The 19,313-nt window shown below is 37.9% G+C and overlaps 1 protein-coding gene across 1 annotated transcript; it reads right to left on the reverse strand.

The window, feature by feature from the left end:
- Positions 1-13,984: 13,984 nt before the first annotated feature.
- Positions 13,985-18,196, reverse strand: LOC104112104 (putative late blight resistance protein homolog R1A-3). The gene is made up of 3 exons (XM_009621942.4): positions 17,632-18,196; positions 14,583-16,955; positions 13,985-14,248 (listed from the first exon to the last, which is right to left on the reverse strand). Exons 1-2 carry the CDS (start codon positions 18,058-18,060, stop codon positions 14,598-14,600), a joined length of 2,787 nt encoding a protein of 928 aa, XP_009620237.1. The 5' UTR covers positions 18,061-18,196; the 3' UTR covers positions 13,985-14,248; positions 14,583-14,597.
- Between the last annotated feature and the right edge of the window lie 1,117 nt (positions 18,197-19,313).

The following is a 19,313-nucleotide window of genomic DNA, read 5'->3' on the forward strand; positions in this document are numbered from 1 at the left end:
AGTTTCAGACGTGTTTCAGACCATTTTGGTTAACACTTGCAGGTCTGGTTCTGATGTTTCGCACCTGGGCAATTTTGGCCGCAGGTGCGTGGTCGCTTCTAATAAGGCAGTGTCGCTTCTGCGACTTTGTGGCCAGGTGAGAAGATTCGCTTCTGCGAAGCCTGGGACGAACTTCTGCGGTTCCCTTCGCGCATCAGATTTCGTGAATAAGTGATCAGATTTCGTGAATTTTTCAGAGATTTGAGATGTGGGCCCCACTATGAATTCTTTAGATGAACTTCAGATTTTAATTCGAAAAATTAGTGATTTCATATGCAACTAATTCCTACGATTCGTGTTGAGTATATTGAATTATTTGTGACTAGATTTGAAGCTTTCAGACACTAATTCAAAAGGCAAAAGTTTATTGAAATCTTGAATTTGGTTGTGAAGTGAGTTCAGTGTCGTGGTTAACCTTTACTTGAGGAAATAAAACCTTTGAATTATTTTGTTACGTGAATTTCATGTGTATCGATGTATAGGCGAGGTAACGGGTGCCTATACGTCGTCAAATTGATAGTTTACGTATTTATCTAAAATTCATAAATTATTTTAAATCATGAGTTAATTATTATATAAATTATTTCTCTCAAATTCCTTATCCAATATTATGTCTTGAATTCATGCTATAATTGCTACATGACATTAGTATATTAGAAATTAAATTGAATATTTTTTCCCTAATTTTCACAATTAATTGCTACTTGTCATTACTTGTTTCATGAATAATTTATAAATATTGTGTGCTTTGTTGCCTAATATTTTCTTACTGAATGTGGTATTTATTGTAGTTTTTCTATTACATTTAAGAGTTGTTAAATTATATTGTTGGAGCGGGTTGCACGCCGCAACGGAAATGAAAATGAATATATTGGGGGATCGGGTTGCACACCAAAATAGATTATATTTTAAGTTTCTATTGTTGGAGTGGGTTGCACGCCGCAACAGAAATTTATTGAAGAATTTTATTGTTGGAACGGGTTGACGCCGCAACAGAATGAGAAAGAAATAATTGATTTTGACTGCTGAAATAATTTTAATTATTGAAATGATTTACCTGTCTTACCTCTATTCCTGTTATTATTATTATTATTATTATTATTATTATTGCATACATGTTAATGTAAGCGACATGCCTTAGCCTCGTTACTACTTCGTCGAGGTTAGGGTCGGCACTTATAGAGTACATGAGGTCGATTGTACTCATACTACACTCTGCACTTCTTGTGCAAATTCCAGAGTTGGTCCCAGCGGCGTACTGTAGATTTTGCTCGGATTCAACTATCAGTGGAGACTTGAGGTATAGATGCACGACGTTCCAGCTCTAAAGTCCCCTTCTACTTTATTTTAGCTGTGTGTTTTCTTTCAGACAACTTTATTTTTATTCAGACCCTTATTTGTATTATTCTAGAAGCTCGTGCACCTGTGGATGGTATTTACACATCATATTTATTTTGGTTTGTTCACCTAAATTCAAATATTATTCAGTTGTTAATTTTATTTCTATTTAGTTAAGATTAATTTTTAAAAATGTTAAAATTATTCTAGCGTTGGCTTGCCTAGAAAGTGAAATGTTAGGCGCCATCACGGTCCTGAAGGTGGGAATTTTGGGTCATGACAAGTTGGTATCAGAGCACTAGGTTACATAGGTATCACGAGTTACGAACAAGCTTAGTGGAGTCTGAAGGATCGGTACTGAGACGTCTGTACTTATCTCTTAGAGACTATGAAGTTTAGGAACAATATCACTTCCTTTTTATTCTGTCGTGCAATTTTATTTTATCATCTATGATTGAACATTCAATTCTTATTCTCTCGCAGAAGGCGAGATCACGTAATACATATACCGACGGACAGGGACTAGAGCCCCCGGTGACAACTATGACCAGGTGTAGTGGCCGAGGCCGAGGTAGTGCCAGAGGCCGAGGTAGAGGCAAAGGCAGAGGCAGAGCTCAAGCTAGAGCCTGAGCAACAACACCCGTAGTGGAGCCTCAGGTGGATCTTCAAGAGGAGGTTCCAGTTCAGACTGTACCCGTTGGACGAGTTGAGGTCCTGGAATTATTCATAGCTACTCTAGTGCTTCAGGATGCTCTAGTCCGATTGGTGAGTCTTATGGAGGGCGTGGCCCATAATGGTACATTTCTAGTGGCACCAGCCGTCTCTCAGGCTGGGGGAGGAGCACAGACTCCCACTACTCCCGCTCCGGAGCATATGGCTCCCCAGTATCAAGCTCCATCAACTCCGCTAGTTGAGGTAGTTCAACCAGTTATTTCGGCATAGACCGGTGATAGGCCTACCATGTCTTCTTAGGCTTTATTGAGGTTGGACAAGTTTACTAAGATCTTTCCAGTTCACTTCAGTGGTACACCTTCTGAGGACCCACATGATTATCTTGAACGCTGCCATGAGGTGTTGCGGAACATGAGTATAGTTGAGACTAATGGGGTCGATTTTACTGTATTTTAGATGAAGGGTTCCGCCAAGAGGTGGTGGAGAGATTTTATGTTGACCAGACCAGCTAGGTCACTTGCACTGACTTGGGATCAGTTCTCACGGCTATTTCTAGAGAAGTTCCTCCCTATCACATTGAGAGAGAATTATTGCAGACAGTTTGAGCATCTCCAGCAGGGTAGTATGACTGTTACTCAGTACGAGACCCATTTTGTGGATCTAGCCAGTCATGCTCTCCTTTTACTTCCTACTGAGGGAGAGAGAGAGAGTGAGGAGGTTTATTGATGTACTCACTCTCAGGCTTCAGATCGCCAAGGAGACCAGATGTGAGATTCCCTTTCAGGCGACTGCTAATGTTGCTAGGAGGATCGAGATAGTTATTGGGCAGGAGAGAGGGCAGGGGTCTGATAAAAAGGCCCCATCATTCTGGTAATTTTAGAGGCGCCTCATCTGGAGGCATGGGAACTTATTGTAGGGGTCATCCTCCCAGGCCATTTTATTCAGCACTTCAGTCATCTCTCGGTGCTTTAGGGAGTCATGGTCCTATTATGTCTTCATCTAGGAAGCCTACATTTAGTGCACATCCAGCTCCTATCAGTGCACCACCGCTCCAGAGTCACCATAACGGTTATCCGGCCCGTTCAGGTCAGTTTCAGCTTCAACAATCACCACAACAAGATGGGTGTTATGAGTGTGGGAACATTGGTCACATCAGGAGGTATTGCCCTAGGTTGTCGAGCAACAGATCTCAGTAGGATTCTCATGCCATCATACCCACCCGACCAGCTAGGGGCAGGGGTCAGACAGCTAGAGGTGGAGGTCAGGTTGTTAGAGGTGGAGGCCATCCAGTTAGAAACCGTCCCAGAGATATAGCTCCGAGTGGTGGGGCATATCCCCGATTTTATGCTTTTCCAGCGAAGCTTGAGGCCGAGTCATCCGATGTGGTGATCACAAGTATTGTTCCAGTTTTCCATAGAGATGCTTTAGTTTTATTTGATAAAGAATCTACTCACTCCTATGTGTCCTCTTGCTTTGCTTCATATATGGTTGTGCCTCATGATTCTCTGAGTGTATCTGTATGTGTGTCCACGCTGGTGGGAGATTTTGTTATGGTAGATCATGTCTATCGTTCGTGCGTGGTTACTATTAGGAGTCTTAAGACTAATATGGATCTTCTACTTCTCGACATGGTAGATTTTGATGTCATACTAGGTATGGATTGGGTGTCACCTTATCATGCTATATTGGATTGTCATACCAAGACGGTGACCTTAGCCATGCCGGGGTTACCTCGATTAGAGTGGAAAGGAACTCATGGTCATTCTACCAGCATGGTTATTTTTTATATAAAGGATTGTCGTATGGTCGAGAAGGGGTGTCTAGCCTATTTGGCTTATATTCGCGATCCCAGTGCGGATGTTCCTTTAGATTTGTCGAGGACGCCACCCGACAGAGATATTGACTTATGTAATGATTTGGCTTTGGGCACTCAGCCCATTTCTATTCCACCATATTGTATGGGCCCGGTGGAGTTGAAAGGATTGAAGGAGCATTTACAAGATTTTCTTGATCAGGGATTCATTAGACCTAGTGTCTCGCCCTGGGGTGCACCGGTGTTGTTTGTGAAGATGAAAGATGGTTCAATGCGGATGTCTATAGATTATCAGCAGTTGAACAAGGCTACTATCAAGAATAAGTATTTGTTGCCAAGAATTGATGACTTATTCGATCAACTTCAGGGTGCCAAGGTATTTTCGAAGATTGACTTGAGGTCTGGCTATCATCAGTCAAAGCTTAGGGCATCTGATATCCATAAAGACAACTTTTAGGACTCGGTATAGGGATTATGAATTTCTAGTGATGTCATTTGGGCTGACAAATGCCCCAGCAGCATTTATGGATTTGATGAACCGGGTGTTCAAGCCCTATCTAGATTCCTTTGTGGTTGTATTCATTGATGTCATCTTGATTTACTCCAGCAGTCGATAGGATCATGAGCAATATCTTCGGAGTGATTGCATGTGTCACGGCAGTTGAAAGTTCGTGAGAAAAATTACCATGTTCATGACTTAGAATTGGTAGCCATTGTTCATGCGCTTAAGATTTGGAGACATTACCTTTACGGTGTCTCATGTGAGGTATTCACTGATCATGGTAGTCTACAATACCTGTTCAAACAAAAAGACCTCAATATGAGGTAGTGAAGATGGTTGGAGCTATTGAAAGACTATGATATCACCATTTTGTATCACCCCGGAAAGGCCAATGTGGTAGTCGGTGCTTTGAGTAGAATGGTTATGAGTATGGGAAACCTTGCGTATATTCCGGTTGGTGAGAGGCCATTAGAATATGATGTTCAGACTTTGGCCAATCAGTTCGTAAGGTTAGATGTTTCAGAGTCCAGTCAGATTCTAGATTGCACAGTCGCTCAGTCTTCCTTGTACGAGCGTATCAGAGTGCGACAGTATGATGGTCCACATTTGCTTATCCTTAAGGACACGGTGCGGTACGGTGGTGCCAAATAGGTTACTGTAGGAGAAGATGGATTTCTGCGGATGCAGAGTCGTATTTTTGTGCCTAATGTGGATGGGTTTCATGAATTAATTCTTGAGGAGGCCCATGGTTCCCGATATTTTATTCATTCGGGTGCCGTCAAAATGTATAAAGATTTTCGGCAACATTATTGGTGGAGGATAATGAAGAAGGATATAGTTGCATATGTAGCTCGGTGTCTAAATTGTCAACAAGTCAAGTACGAGCATCAGAGACCTGGTGGTTTGCTTCAGAAGTTAGAAATTCCTAAGTGGAAGTGGGAGTGTATCACTATGAATTTGTTGTTGGACTCTTATGGACTCAGAGAAAGTTTGACGTAGTATGGGTCATTGTGGACAGGTTGACCAAGTCAGCACATTTCATTCTAGTAGTAGTTACCTATTCTTCAGAGCGGTTAGCGGAGATTTACATCTGCGAGATTGTACGCCTTCACGGTGTTCCCATGTCTATCATTTCTTATCGAGGTACGCATTGCACCTCGCACGTCTGGAGAGCTGTACAATGTGAGTTAGGCACGTGGGTTGAGTTAAGTATAATATTTCATTCACAGACAGACGGACAGTCAGAGCACACTATATATATTGGAATATATTCTTCGTGCTTGTGCTATAGACTTTGGAGGTTCTTGGGATCAATTCTTGCCACTTGCAGAGTTTGCCTATAATAATAGCTACCAGTCGAGCATTCAGATGGCTCCGTATGAAGTATTATACGGGAGGCGATGTCATTCGCCAGTTGGTTGGTTTGTACTAGGAGAGGCTCGGTTGTTGGGTACTGATTTGGTAGGATGCCTTGGATAAGGTCAAGTTTATTCAGGATCAACTTCGCACAGCTCAGTCTAGGCAGAAGAGTTATGCCGATCGTAAAGTTCTTGACGTTGCATTTATGGCAGGAGAAAGAGTATTGCTCCGGGTTTCACCTATGAAAGGTGTAATGAGATTTGGAAAGAAGGGCAAGTTGAGCCCTAGGTATATCAAACCCTTTGAAATTCTTGAAAGGGTGGGTGAAGTAGCCTACAGGCTTGCACTACCACCTAGTTTATCAGCAGTTCATCTGGTGTTTCATGTATCCATGCTCCGGAAATACAACGGTGATCCGTCCCATGTATTAGATTTCAGCTAAGTACAATTGGACAAAGATTTTACTTATGAAGAGGAACCGGTAGCTACTCTAGCCCGGCAGGTCCGACAGTTGAAGTCTAAGAGTTATCCTTCAGTGCGGGTGCAATGGAGAGGCCAGTTGGTATAAACATCTACCTGGGAGTCCGAGTCAGACATACAGAGCAGATATCCACACCTTTTCACCAGCTGAGGTAATTTACTAATTTCGTTCGAGGACGAACGTTTGTTTTAGAGGTGGAGAATGTGATGATCCAATATGTCATATTTAATTTTAAACAATACTTATATGTTATGAGACCTCAAATTACACATTTCAGCATTTTTCTCGACTTGCGTGCGCAGTCCATATATTTTTCCAAAAAGTTTTTTGTGAAAAAATGATAAAAATGTGAAATAATTCTTTAAAATTCACTTAAGTTGACTTTGGTCAACGTTTTTAGAAAATGGACCTAGATCAGTAGTTTGACAGTTGCGATAGGACCGTAATTTGGGACTTAGGAGTATGCCCGGAATTGATATTGGAGGTCTCTAGCTTGATTTATCACCATTTATTGAAAACTAGAAGTTTGAAAGGCTAAATATTTTCAAAGTTTGACCGCGGATTTGACTTTATTGATATCGGGGTCAGAACCCGATTCTGGAAATTGGAATATTTCCATTATGTCATTTATGACTTGTGCTCCAAATTTGAAGTCATTCAAAATTCGTTTAATACGTTTTGGCACGAGGTTTGTAAATTGTAAAGTTTGAAACTCAAAAGTTTGAATCGAGGTATGAATTATAATTTCAACGTTATTTGACATGATCTGAGACCCCGAGTAAGTGTGTATTATGTTATGGGACTTGTTAGAATATTTGAATGAGGTCCCGAGCGGCTCAGGTGAGTTTCGGATGTGTTTCAGACCATTTTGGTAAAACCTTGCATGTTTGGTTCTGGTGTTTCGCACCTGCGCAATTTTGGCCGCAGGTGCGTGATCGCTTCTATGGAGGCAGTGTTGCTTCCGCGACTTTGAGGCCAGGGGAGAAGCTTCGCTTCTGCGAAACTTGGGAATCAAGTGTGATGCCCGCTTCTGCGGTGCCATGATCGCAAATGCAATCTTTCAGGCTTCTGCGGTTCCCTTCGTGCAATCGCTTCTACGACGTGAAGGTCCGCAGATGCGAAAATGCTGGACAGAACACATAAAAATTGGGTGTTAGCTAGTTTTACTCATTGTTTAGTTTTGAGTCTTGGATTTGGGCGATTCCAAATGGTTTTTCACGAATTCGACTTGAGTAAATGTTCTGTACCCGAAAATAATTATATTTCATAAATCCATGCTTATATTCATCGTTTATTTCGGATTTAGATGGAAGAAAATTTAAACTTTTGTAAAACTTTCCAAAAACGAAATATAAGATTTGAAGGTCCATTTGACATCGGAATTTGATAATTTTTGTATGGTTGGTCTCGTCTCGGAACGGGCGATCGAATTTTGTGAGTTTTTCCGAGATTCAATTTGTGAGCCCCACTGCGAATTTTTTAGATGAATTTTGGATTTTATTTCAGAAAATTAGTAATTTCATATGGAATTAATTCTTACGATTCGTGTAGAGTATATTGAATTGTTTGTGACTAGATTTGAAGATTTCTGACACTAATTCGTGAGGCAAAGATTTATTGGAATCTTGAATTTAGTTGCGAAGCGAGGTAAGTGTCGTGATTAACCTTGAGTTGAGGGTATAGAACCCTTGAATTATTTGTTACGTGAATTTCATGTGTATCGACATATAGGCGAGGTGACGAGTGCTTATACATCGTCAAATTGATAGTTTACGTATTTATCTGAAATTCACAAATTATTTTAAATCATGAGTTAATTATTATATAAATTATTTCTCTCATATTTCTTGTCCAATATTATGTCTTGAATTCATGCTATAATTGCTACATGCTTATTTGACTTATGTGACTTAATTGCTATTTGATATTAAGTATATTAAAAATTAAATTACCTATTTTCTTCCTAATTTTTCCAATTAATTGCTACTTGTCATTACTTATTTCATGAATAATTTATAAATATTGTGTGCTTTGTTGCTTAATATTTTCTTACTGAATGTGGTATTTATTGGAGTATTTTTATTACGTCTAAGAGTTGTTAAATTATATTGTTGGAGCGGGTTGCACGTCCCAATGGAAATGAAAATGAATATATTGAGGGATCGGGTTGCACGCCGCAACGGATTATATTTTAAGTTTCTATTGTTGGATAGGGTTGCACGCCGTAACGAAAATTTATTGAGAAATTTATTGTTGGAACATGTTGCACGCCGCAACATAATGAGAAAGAAATAATTATTTTTGACTGCTGAAATGATTTCAATTATTGATATGATTTACCTGTCTTACCTCTATTTCTATTATTATTATTATTATTGCATACAGGTTAATGTAAGTGACCTGCCTTAGCCTCGTCACTACGTCGTCGAGGTTATGCTCAGCACTTACAGAGTACATAGGGTCGGTTGTACTCATACTACACTCTATATTTCTTGTACAGATTTCGGAGTTGGTCCCAGCACTGTAGAATTTGCTCGGATTCAGCTATCAATGGAGACTTGAGGTATAGTTGACGACGTTCGCAGCTCTGAAGTCCCCTTCTACTTTATTTTGGTTGTGTGCTTTCTTTCAGACAACTTTATTTTTATTCAGACCCTAGTTTGTATTATTTCAGAAGCTCGTGCACTTGTGACTCCATTTCTGGGATGGTATTGAGACATCGTATTTATTTTGGTTTGTTCACCTAAATTCAGATATTATTCCAGTTATTGATTTCATTTCTATTTAGTTAAGATTAATTGTTTAAAAAGTTAAAATTATTCTAACGTTGGCTTGCCTAGCAAGTGAAATGTTAGGCATCATCACGGTCCCGAATGTGGAAATTTCGGGTTGTGACATTACTATTCTAGAGTGCACCATCTGGGTGTCTCACAATGAGATCTATTACCACGTTAGCACTATCCTTCGGAAATGTTAGCTAATAATAACAATCCATCCACCATTTGGGGTTACTCTAACCCCAGCTTGATCCTGATATCTCATCCTTCTCTTAGACTATATATCTTAGCTCTTATAGGGCATAACTGAGATGGGTGTGGCCAATTGTATATATCTCTATTACTATTGAAAGTAACTTAGAATGTTTATATTTCTCTGGCAGAATTGTAAATACTGATAATCTTCATTAATTAGGTACCTCGTACCCTTCTTCATCTTGCTTCTTTTACTTGATGAAACGTGTATCCACCTTCTAATTCTCTTATTTCTTTTTACCATATCGATGGATAGTTATTCTTGCCTTGGGGCTCCTTATCAAGAAACTTACACATCTTAGTACACACATGATCTACTAAAGACCTCATATTTACTCAACATAAGCATGATGCAAAATCGAGTTCCACCGACTCAACTCTTCCACAACCATATTCAATCTCTTACCAACTGTCTTTTTTGATGTAGGTATCATTGTATTACGAATAAAATAGAATTTAGGAATTTGAATTCTTACAACTGAGCTCTACCACACGATCAAGAGTAAAAAGAAAGAGTGACAGTCCTAAATGCCCTGTAGCCTCCTGCTTTTAAGTGTGGTGCACAACACACCCATAAACAAGACTCTACTAGACATGATTGGAGACTCCCTAGGACAGAACTGCTCTGATACCACTTTTGTCATGACCCAAATCGGAGGGCCGCGACAGGCACCCGGTGCCTTACTCAACCGAGTACCAATGTAACATATCTTTCTTATCACACCATCATAGGTAAATGGGCCAGAAGGGCCATCATGAGATAACTAGAATAAAACATAAGGGAATACTAGACATAGGACGACCCAACATGTAAAAACTTATACACGTGACATACGGGCCTATAAGGCCGACCTGACCATTTGTACACTCAAAACATAGGCCGATAATCCATACAAGTATCCATATATATGTCATCTATCTACAAGCCTCTAACAGTACATAAACATAATAAAGGTCGGGACAGGGCCCCGCCATACCAATCAATACATGTTCAAATCATACTGACCAAATAGGCAACTCCAGAGCAAGTGGAGTGCACCAACACCTTCCGCTGAGCTGATTTCCTACTAGGAGGATTGTCAACCTGTCTATCGGGACCTGCGAGCATGAAACGTAGCGTCCCCAGGAAAAAGGGGCATCAGTACAATTAAAGTACTGAGTATGTAAGGCATGAAAGTAACATGGTGTAAAGAACTCAACATGTAAGTCTGAATATCTCTGTGAATCGTGAAACATTTATAATGTCGTGCATATGCGTATAAATATCATACAATGTATGGGTATATGAGTACATAACATCATCAAGCCTTTGAGGGTATCCCATCATATCATCTCGGCCTCTGTGAGCGAAACCATCAACGTATACCAACTGATCAGGTGGTGATACATATATAATGCCATAACCTTTCCCCATACCCCACATATATATAATATATGTGTATATAACGTCATATGGTCATGGGTCAATGTACATGTATAAATGAATGCAATGCATGAGAAGTAAGTCAATAAGATCTCAAAGAATGTCATAAAATCATTATGCCTTCGATTAATATCATGAAATAAACTTTATTAACTTACGTATTTTCTGAGACCCACGAACAGATGATAGAATAATAGGACACATGGGGAATCAAGAACATATGAACCCCTAGTACTTTTAAGAATATTGTTATTTGTGAAAGTTGCGCGATTGCTCATTTCCTTTGTATCATATGGATCATGCCAAAAGAAAAGAAGGGATAACCTTAACATACTTTTGCTAATAATGATTTAATATATACTGCATGTGGTACTTCAACGGAGAATTGGGCAGTACTTTCCCTTGGGCAGTACTTCTCCTATATATTTCCTTACTTTCCCGAATTCAAAACCGCACCAAACAACAACATCAACAACCAATTCTATCCATTATATGCTTAACCTTGGTTGCCCTCTTTCGACCCTTTTGTAACATTACTTATCAATTAAGTACCCTTCGATTCACTTCAAGAAAATAAACGTTGCTTCTACCTCTCTTGAGAAACACAATTGTTTAGCTAAAGTAGTCCATATTAGAGGGAAACGTTGTTACTAGATCTCAAAAGGGAGAATCAGCACTACTGTTATATTTGTATAGCACGTTGCTGCTATAAAATGAAGGAATTATTGTTGCTATTAAGTACTTAGATGTTGCACATCAAGCAGGGACGGACCCACATGGTGTCAAGAGGGTTTAGTTGAACCCGCTTCATCGAAAAATTATACTGCGTATATTGATATATTACGTTTAACGGAGAAAAATTACTACTATAAAAATGTTTGAACCCTCTTTAATACAAACATGCTTCCAGTGGAGGTGTTCAAGTGGGTTCAAAGTGTGAGAGAGGTGCTAGGATCGAATCTAATTTGGAGAATTTCCCAATTTGTTTTTTAATCCATATTTGAATGGAGTGTGTGCAACTGAAGGCCAAGACCATCTTTATTTCAAATTAAACATCATCCTTCAAATTTATTACTCTCATGTTCTCTCTTTTGTCATTTTACTATTTAGTTGACTTTTATTTCTCTACTCATTTCTCTGCAAATATCTTCTTATTAGTAACAAGGAAAACTCTAGATTTATTTAAATATTTTGGAGTTAATAAATATTTGTTAAATTAAATTTTTTGAAGTAAAATTTATTAAATTAAATAGATAAATTTCTTAGACTAGAGATAAAAAAAAAATTAACCTTCATAAAATATTTTTACTTTTGTTAAAATTAAAGAGTGCCAAGAGCAAAAAAGATAATATAATGATCAAACCCTACTTGTCATACCTGACACCAAGTCACCACTTATGCTATTAGACACCTTAGTCTTTGACTGAACTCTTTTGCGCAAAATTTTAGATCCGCCACTGACATCAAGGATTACTAAAAGACAAAGAGGAGAAAAATCCTTAATTGCTTTCTACGTGCAGTTGCAACCAACTTTTCATATGAACTCATGTCCAATTAATTCAAGAAATTGCTGCATATATTTACAAAGTAAGAGAGAAGGGAACTCTCAAATGATGCCATATGATATGAGGTCCACCTAGCAAGCTAAGCTCTTATTCTTTCAAATATGCCACTTATTACCCATTAAAAGTCACTTTGTTACTTTCCCTCATAGTGACACGTGGAGATGTTGTCCCCTCACCAACTATCCAAATATAGCTTTAGTAATATGCTATGACATATATATCTATTATGGGAGCAAGTGGTGAACCCACCCGGAAAAGTTAAAGAAATTAATCATTTTGTCTTCATCCTAATATAAAACTTTAAAAATATTCAATTACTAATAAATCATGATATTTTATAAAGTTAAAACATACATTAATATTTCATAGAGACGTGAAGATTATGACAATGGTAAAAAAAATATATATGTTAAATTCTAATATTTCCCATCTAACCTCAAAAGTCCAAATTTTTGTACTATAAATTCTCAAAATGGGTAAAGATAACTATTATTATGAGAAAATAATTTCTATCTTTATAACAAAAAAACTCATTTATAAACTTTCTCATATCAAGTGTATAATTTAAAGCATATCCGAAAATAATAATAATAGTAACTATCCAAAATTATACTTGATAATTGTATCAATTTGTAATGGCTAAAGTGCCTTGGACGATGGAAGAGGCAATGTTTGTCTTTACTTGCCAATAGATCTTTTACAAAGAATACACATATACACATAAGCACCTAAACATTTCTTTACTAATTATAGGACCTATATTATGCTAATCATATGTATTATTCATATTTACATGCAAGCATATGTTATTTTAACATCATAACAAACCCTCATTTTACTTTTACCACGGGATATAACATCAACGTAATACTACTGGGTGTAACAAGTGCACCCACCTCAAGTGAAACCAAATGATCCAGTTCAGATTGACATTGAGAATATTGTGGTAGAGACTCAAGAGTAGGTGAACTCATCTAGGGAACATATCATTGACATACCGAATCTGGTGGTGCAAAAGGTCAAAATATGAAAAGTTGTTGAGTACATTTGTGACTTGTTATGGAAAGTCTTCTTTTGATGATATTAATAATTGCAATCTTCTTATTAACTCTTTTTATTTTTCGTATTTAAATAGTTGTGCACTTAAAACATCAAAATGAAGTACTATTAGATTCGCCACGTCCATTGTCAACCTCCCAAATTCTACCAAATTTGACAACTTTAAACAACTAGTCACATAAAACTTACGTATAACACCTAAATTACCTGAAAGAACATCATCAATCAATCAACTATATGTTAAATTTTAATGTTAAGTGAATTCATATATAAAGTTGGTAATTCTTTTTCCAGCAAAAGAGATATACTCCTATATCAATTTATGTGAAGGGATTCGAAGTACAAGGGTTAAAGTACCTAATTTTCGGTGTAAACCCTAGCATAAATTCAAGTTCTTTAAAAAAACTTAAATTTTAAAACTACATAAAAGTACTACTATAAGTCAACATAATTAATAATTCAAAATATTTAAAAAGAGTTTGAGAAAATCATAATCAAGAAAAAATTATATGACTTCCCAAATAGTAGTAATGCCTTCACATAAAATGGGACGGACGGAGTAAATTAGTTCTGCGTGAAGTGGGTTTCATGAACAACTTAACCATGACCTTGACCCTTAAGATCCATGGCAGTTTATCTGTTTGGAATGCTGTCTCTCAACAATGATAGTGGTATCCATGCTTCAGCAATGAAAACAACAATGAAGTAAAGCATGATTGAACAGATTGAACAATTTTACGACTTAGAAAGCAAACACTACGCCTGATGAGGATCTCGAAATGTAAGACACAAAAACAGTGTTTCAAGCCAACAGAGCCACACAGAAACTCAATATCAACTTCACAATGCTTGAATAATAAAAGATGAATGAACTGCAGAAAACATGAAATGGGGTGAGCATCCATGTCAAATAGCATTCGATTTGTACATGATCCTGGCACAGAAACGCCATGCCTTGATTATTCCTGCAGAAAGGTGGAAAATAGATAGTAGTAAACAAAGCATGGAAAGAAAGAGAGGAATTCACTTGATCAATTTACAATAGTCCATCTATATATTATAGTACCATAAAAGTCATTTAAAGCCATAACGAAAAGATCGGGTATTTTCTATTCTGAATCATGTTCAAAACATATTTTCAAGTAAAAGAACATGAAAAGAGTGATTATGACGACTTTGCTGATACAAAGGGAACTCAAATCCTAATGCTACCAACTGGACATGAATATAGTGCTACAACTTTGGTGAAGCCTATAACGGGGATTCAAACCATTATAAGAAAAACATGATTCAACTGACCTTTTAGTGTGTCGCCTAGGAATCAATTTCAGGAGGGAATACGGTGAGCTTGAATTTAATGCTTTCCAGCTTCTTGCGCTCTATTTCTTTTGCAGATCTGACAGCTGTACTGCATGCGTTCACCAGCCTCATCTCTCGAAGGCTATGTACATAAGCCAGCTCATATGGCACAGCCGTAAGCTTATCACAAGATATAAGAACAAGCTGCCTAAGTCTTGGGAAATGAAATTCTGAAGCCTCCCAAGTTTCCAAGTCTGTCGTTTTAATCAACAAGACCTGGAGTTCACTAAAACCTCCTATCTCTGGCTTCCAGGACTTCCCTATGAAAGCATTTTCTTTCAATTTTAGGACCTCAAGGCTTTCTAACTCCCCCAAACTATTTGCCTCACTCCAATCAAACTTTGTGTTTGACAAAATTAACTTCTTCAATGTTCGTAGAAATGTGATGAATAATGGAGGAAGGTGAATTTTTTCATCCGTGTAAAGAGCATCATTCAACAATTTCAAATGTTCTAGGCATTTTAGCTCTTCAAAATTGCGCCAACCACCCCCGTTAATTTCAAGAAATTCCACCAAGTTCCCTCGAATACTCAATTTTTTGAGATTACAAGCTATTGAAATTACATCTTTCGTGCAACTTTCAGGTGCAACCACAGAAAGAGTTTGTAGAGCACTTGAAATTTTACCTGTTGGGGTAGGAGGGGGCGGCAATCTTACAGGGATATTGGTGTGAAGATGCATCAACTTTAACATGCTCCATATATCTGCTTTTATGTCAAGAGTGGATACTTCTGCACTCGAATTAACTATAAGAGTTTGTAAATTCCCAAATTTACCAACGTCCACTGGAAGCTCATTAAAGTCACCTGAAATAGCAAGATACCTCAAATAAATTAGGTGATAAAATTCCTTGATGAAATGAAATTTCAGGCATTCAATGTCCAAGACCCTGATCAATGGAAATGCTTTCTCAAAGAGTTGGATGTCATCAGATGACAACTTGGTTTGTGTTTGTTTAGAGGAAAAACAGTAGAAAGATCTAACAGGCTCAGCAACTGGTTTTGCCGAGAGAAAATAGTGTAGAACAGAGGGTTGAATGCACAATCCTTGAGAAGTATACACCGCTTGTCTAGTAAGGATATCCTGGTGGGGTGTTGGACATACTTCTTGAAGAATCCTTTTTCTAGTAGACTCTGCTTTGCAGAACTCATGCAACAAGTCGTGAATGTGACATGTTTTTATTTGGCCATCAAAACTCTTGTTCTTCACCATCAGCAAGTTCCTACCAACAAGGTTGTTCAAATAGCGCTCTGCTGTCTCCTCAAGCGTGTATGACGTTTCGGGCCTTATCAAGCGCTCAGCGATCCACAAGCGAATCAATTTCCAAGCAGGGATATCAAATCCGTGAGGAAAAGCACCACAATACAAGAAGCACACCTTCATTTCATGGGACAGGTGATCGTAACTCAACTTTACAGCTTCCAAACAGCTTTCAGGGTCATCTTCATTTAAAAGAGGATGCCACACATCTTTTTCAACTAGTTTCCAAGTACTTCTGTCCGTACGATGTTTTAGTTTTTTTGCAATTACCACTAGCGAAAGTGGCAATCCACTACATTTTGATGCAATGCTTTTTCCAAATACTTGTAAGTCATCAGGACATCTTCTCCGGCCAAAAACTTTCATTTCCAACAACTTGAAACTTTCAGTTGGAGTCAGAAATTCCAGATAATGAGGATCCTCATTAGCATCAGTAGCCACGTATTCTAGGCGAGTGGTCATCATGATTCGGTGGCCTTTTTTGTTTTCTGGAAAAACTTCCTTGACAGAATTTACAACTGCTGTCTCCCAAACATCTTCCAAGACAACGAAACATCTGCCTACTTCTCCCATATCATTACATATTAACGTAGCTAATTCTTTCACATCCTTATCTCGATATTCTTTGATGCTTCGTTTCATGAGCCCTCCGAGAATATTAAGAAATATCTTCTTTTTGTCGTATGACTGGCCGACATTGATCCAAATCTTGTTGGGAAACTCGCCTGAAATTTGAGGATCATAATAGATTTTTCGTGCAAGTGTGGTTTTGCCAAGTCCAATCATACCCACAATGGGAACAATATCTAGATCCTCTGGTCCTTCAATGAGTCGCATGATCACTTTTTGCGCTTCCTCCTTAATAACACCAACAACTTCGTTATCTTGATCCTCTGGTCCTTCAATGGGTGGCAAGATCACTTTTTGCGCTTCCTCCTTAACAACACCAACAACTTCGTTATCTTGATCCTCTGGTCCTTCAATGGGTGGCATGATCACTTTTTGCGCTACCTCCTTAATAACACCAACTTCGTTATCATCCGAAGTAAGATGCTAGATTTAAGATGAAATATCAAAAGTCAGATGAAAATCTTCTTCTTTTTTCAATTAGAACCTAAAAAGAATTCTTAATTTCATGTAATGATGCCATAATTTGAACTCTATGCAAACATGTCCTATGATAACAAGTCGATCGGTTTGTCTTGTAAAATAACTATCCCATCTAAATATGGTTTTTTTGTGTTAAAAAAAGCTTATTTCCTATAGACTAAGTACTTGATTAGCAAATGCTCTTATGTTAAAGAAATGATCCATTTTGCAGTTAGAGTTTTGTAGAAGAGTCTTTGATCATGACCTGAAATCCACAATTACAAGAAAGAAACGAAAAAATAACTTAACAATCATATTGCATGTATAACTCTCAATAATTAGGATATGAAAGTTGGATTATTTGTCCAAAATGAAAGAAATAATCACTGGGGATAGTTCTATCATTTTCTAGCTAAACAGCAGCAAAAAGCTTATGGAAGCCTAATCTCCCGGAAACAACAGATCTGCACACTCTACCCTCCCCAAATCCCACCAGGTAAATTTTACTGAGTTGTAAGCTAATTACAATGAACAAAATAGAAGAAAATATAAAATTGATATTTAAAAAACAAATTTGTTCATGGTTAAGTTTCAAAAGTAGTTTTGTCACACTACTTTTGTTCATGGGCTTCAGGTATACCTGCGGCGCCAGGGCACCTTTTTTAAGCAGACGTAATTTCCACGTATAATAATCAGTCATAGCAGACTTTGCGGTTTCATCTTGTCGATATTTGCCCGGAATTCGGTCCACCTCGTTAGCGAATCCTTTCAACTCTTCTGCAAGATTCTTTAAATTAATCTTGCGATCATAACAGAAGCAATTCTCCGAAGGATTTTTCTCTTGGTGTAACTTCGCATCCTTAAGGAATTTATCAACCACGCGCTCAATTTTATTCAATGTACTTCGAATCTCGTCATCCAAATGCTTCCCGGAAAATTCATGTAGCAAGTACTCTAGGCTTCGGAGCAAATCATAAACCTCTTTCTCTACGCCGATCAGCTTTGCACCTTCATCTAATAGCTGCGACACTGTCTGTATTACGCCATTCACCGCCATATCTGCGCCCATCTCTATTTCTGGGTGATGTAAATACCTTTAATTTAGAGACTATCTCAACTTTTTCACCCTTATTGCTGTGCTATTACTGTATATCAAGTTGACTCTTAATCTCAATTATTTAGACCTGGTCTTTTTATATTCCTGCATATGTTTTATTCAAAACCAACAATATATATATAATTATTAACCACTCATAGTGACAGCTGTAGCTCACTAAAATATTAGTAAGTGGGTACCATATATCCTGATATTTTCCCAGTTAATTTTCTAGGCACTTCCAATTTCAACCTTCAACCTCTTTTTATTTGTAGAGTTGACCAATTGGAGATCGTCTCCCACTTCGAAACGCCAATGCGAAAGGGAAGGAAAAAACAATTGCGGTGACAGCCTGGTCACATGAATAAACTAAACTTAACAGTAGGTGTTGATGATATTCGGCCAAAAGTTTATTTTATTTATTTTGCATTTGAATCGCCTCACATTTTGCTCTATTCTTTTTGGTTGTAATGTGTAATTGCAATGAGTTGAGCTAAATTTTTTTGTTTATATGTATAGGAATCGGTTGAGAGAAATGGATTGAATGTGCATGAGTTGGAGCTAAAATGAAGAAAAATGGACAAGTGTCACGCATTATTGTGGCGCTAGAAACAGAAGACCAAAATTTTCAATGCATATGCTAGCACGACGCCCAGGGCGCCCAATCTCGGGAGTTGTCCTATTTCGACCGGGAGAAGATCATTTTGGGTCCTAGACGCCCCCTAACTTGTATAAAGGGATCCTAAACCTAATTTGGGGCATATTTTGGGAGGGAGAACACCTCTTTGAAGGAGAATTCACATTGTGGGCATGTTGGAGCAAGCTTTCAATTAGTTTGTCTCCTCTTCTCTTCCTTTAACCTTATAGTTTGTTGGTTCTAGAGTTGTGGGTGTTACATGAACATTGTAGTTTGAAGCTTGAATAGTTTTTATTATTTTACCATATTTGTTTATTTATCCAATCCTACGCCTAATTATTTAATTGTTTGATCTTCAATTGAATACCATCTAGGAATCTAGGGTTGAACTCGGGAGAGCGAATTTAAGATTGCATATAAGATTGCGTAGAGCAAGATCTTAAACCTTGGCATCGAAAAATAGATTCACGGTTAGGATAGGGATATACCTAATCGCCTTGCTTGGTTACTATACATGAATTATTAATGCATTCTTGTTAATCCTAATTCCATAAGAGTATAGGTGTTAGGTTGGCTTGAATATGCGAGT

The sequence above is a fragment of the Nicotiana tomentosiformis genome, chromosome 4 (genome assembly GCF_000390325.3).
Source record: "Nicotiana tomentosiformis chromosome 4, ASM39032v3, whole genome shotgun sequence".
In the NCBI taxonomy this organism is placed as follows: domain Eukaryota; kingdom Viridiplantae; phylum Streptophyta; class Magnoliopsida; order Solanales; family Solanaceae; genus Nicotiana; species Nicotiana tomentosiformis.

Coding starts and splice junctions, on each gene's coding strand:
- LOC104112104 (XM_009621942.4), bottom strand. CDS start 18,060: ATGGGCGCAGATATGGCGGTGAATGGCGTAATACAGACAGTGTCGCAG. Junction 16,956..17,631: donor AAGGTGCCCTGGCGCCGCAG/GTATACCTGAAG, acceptor TCTTAAATCTAG/CATCTTACTTCGGATGATAA.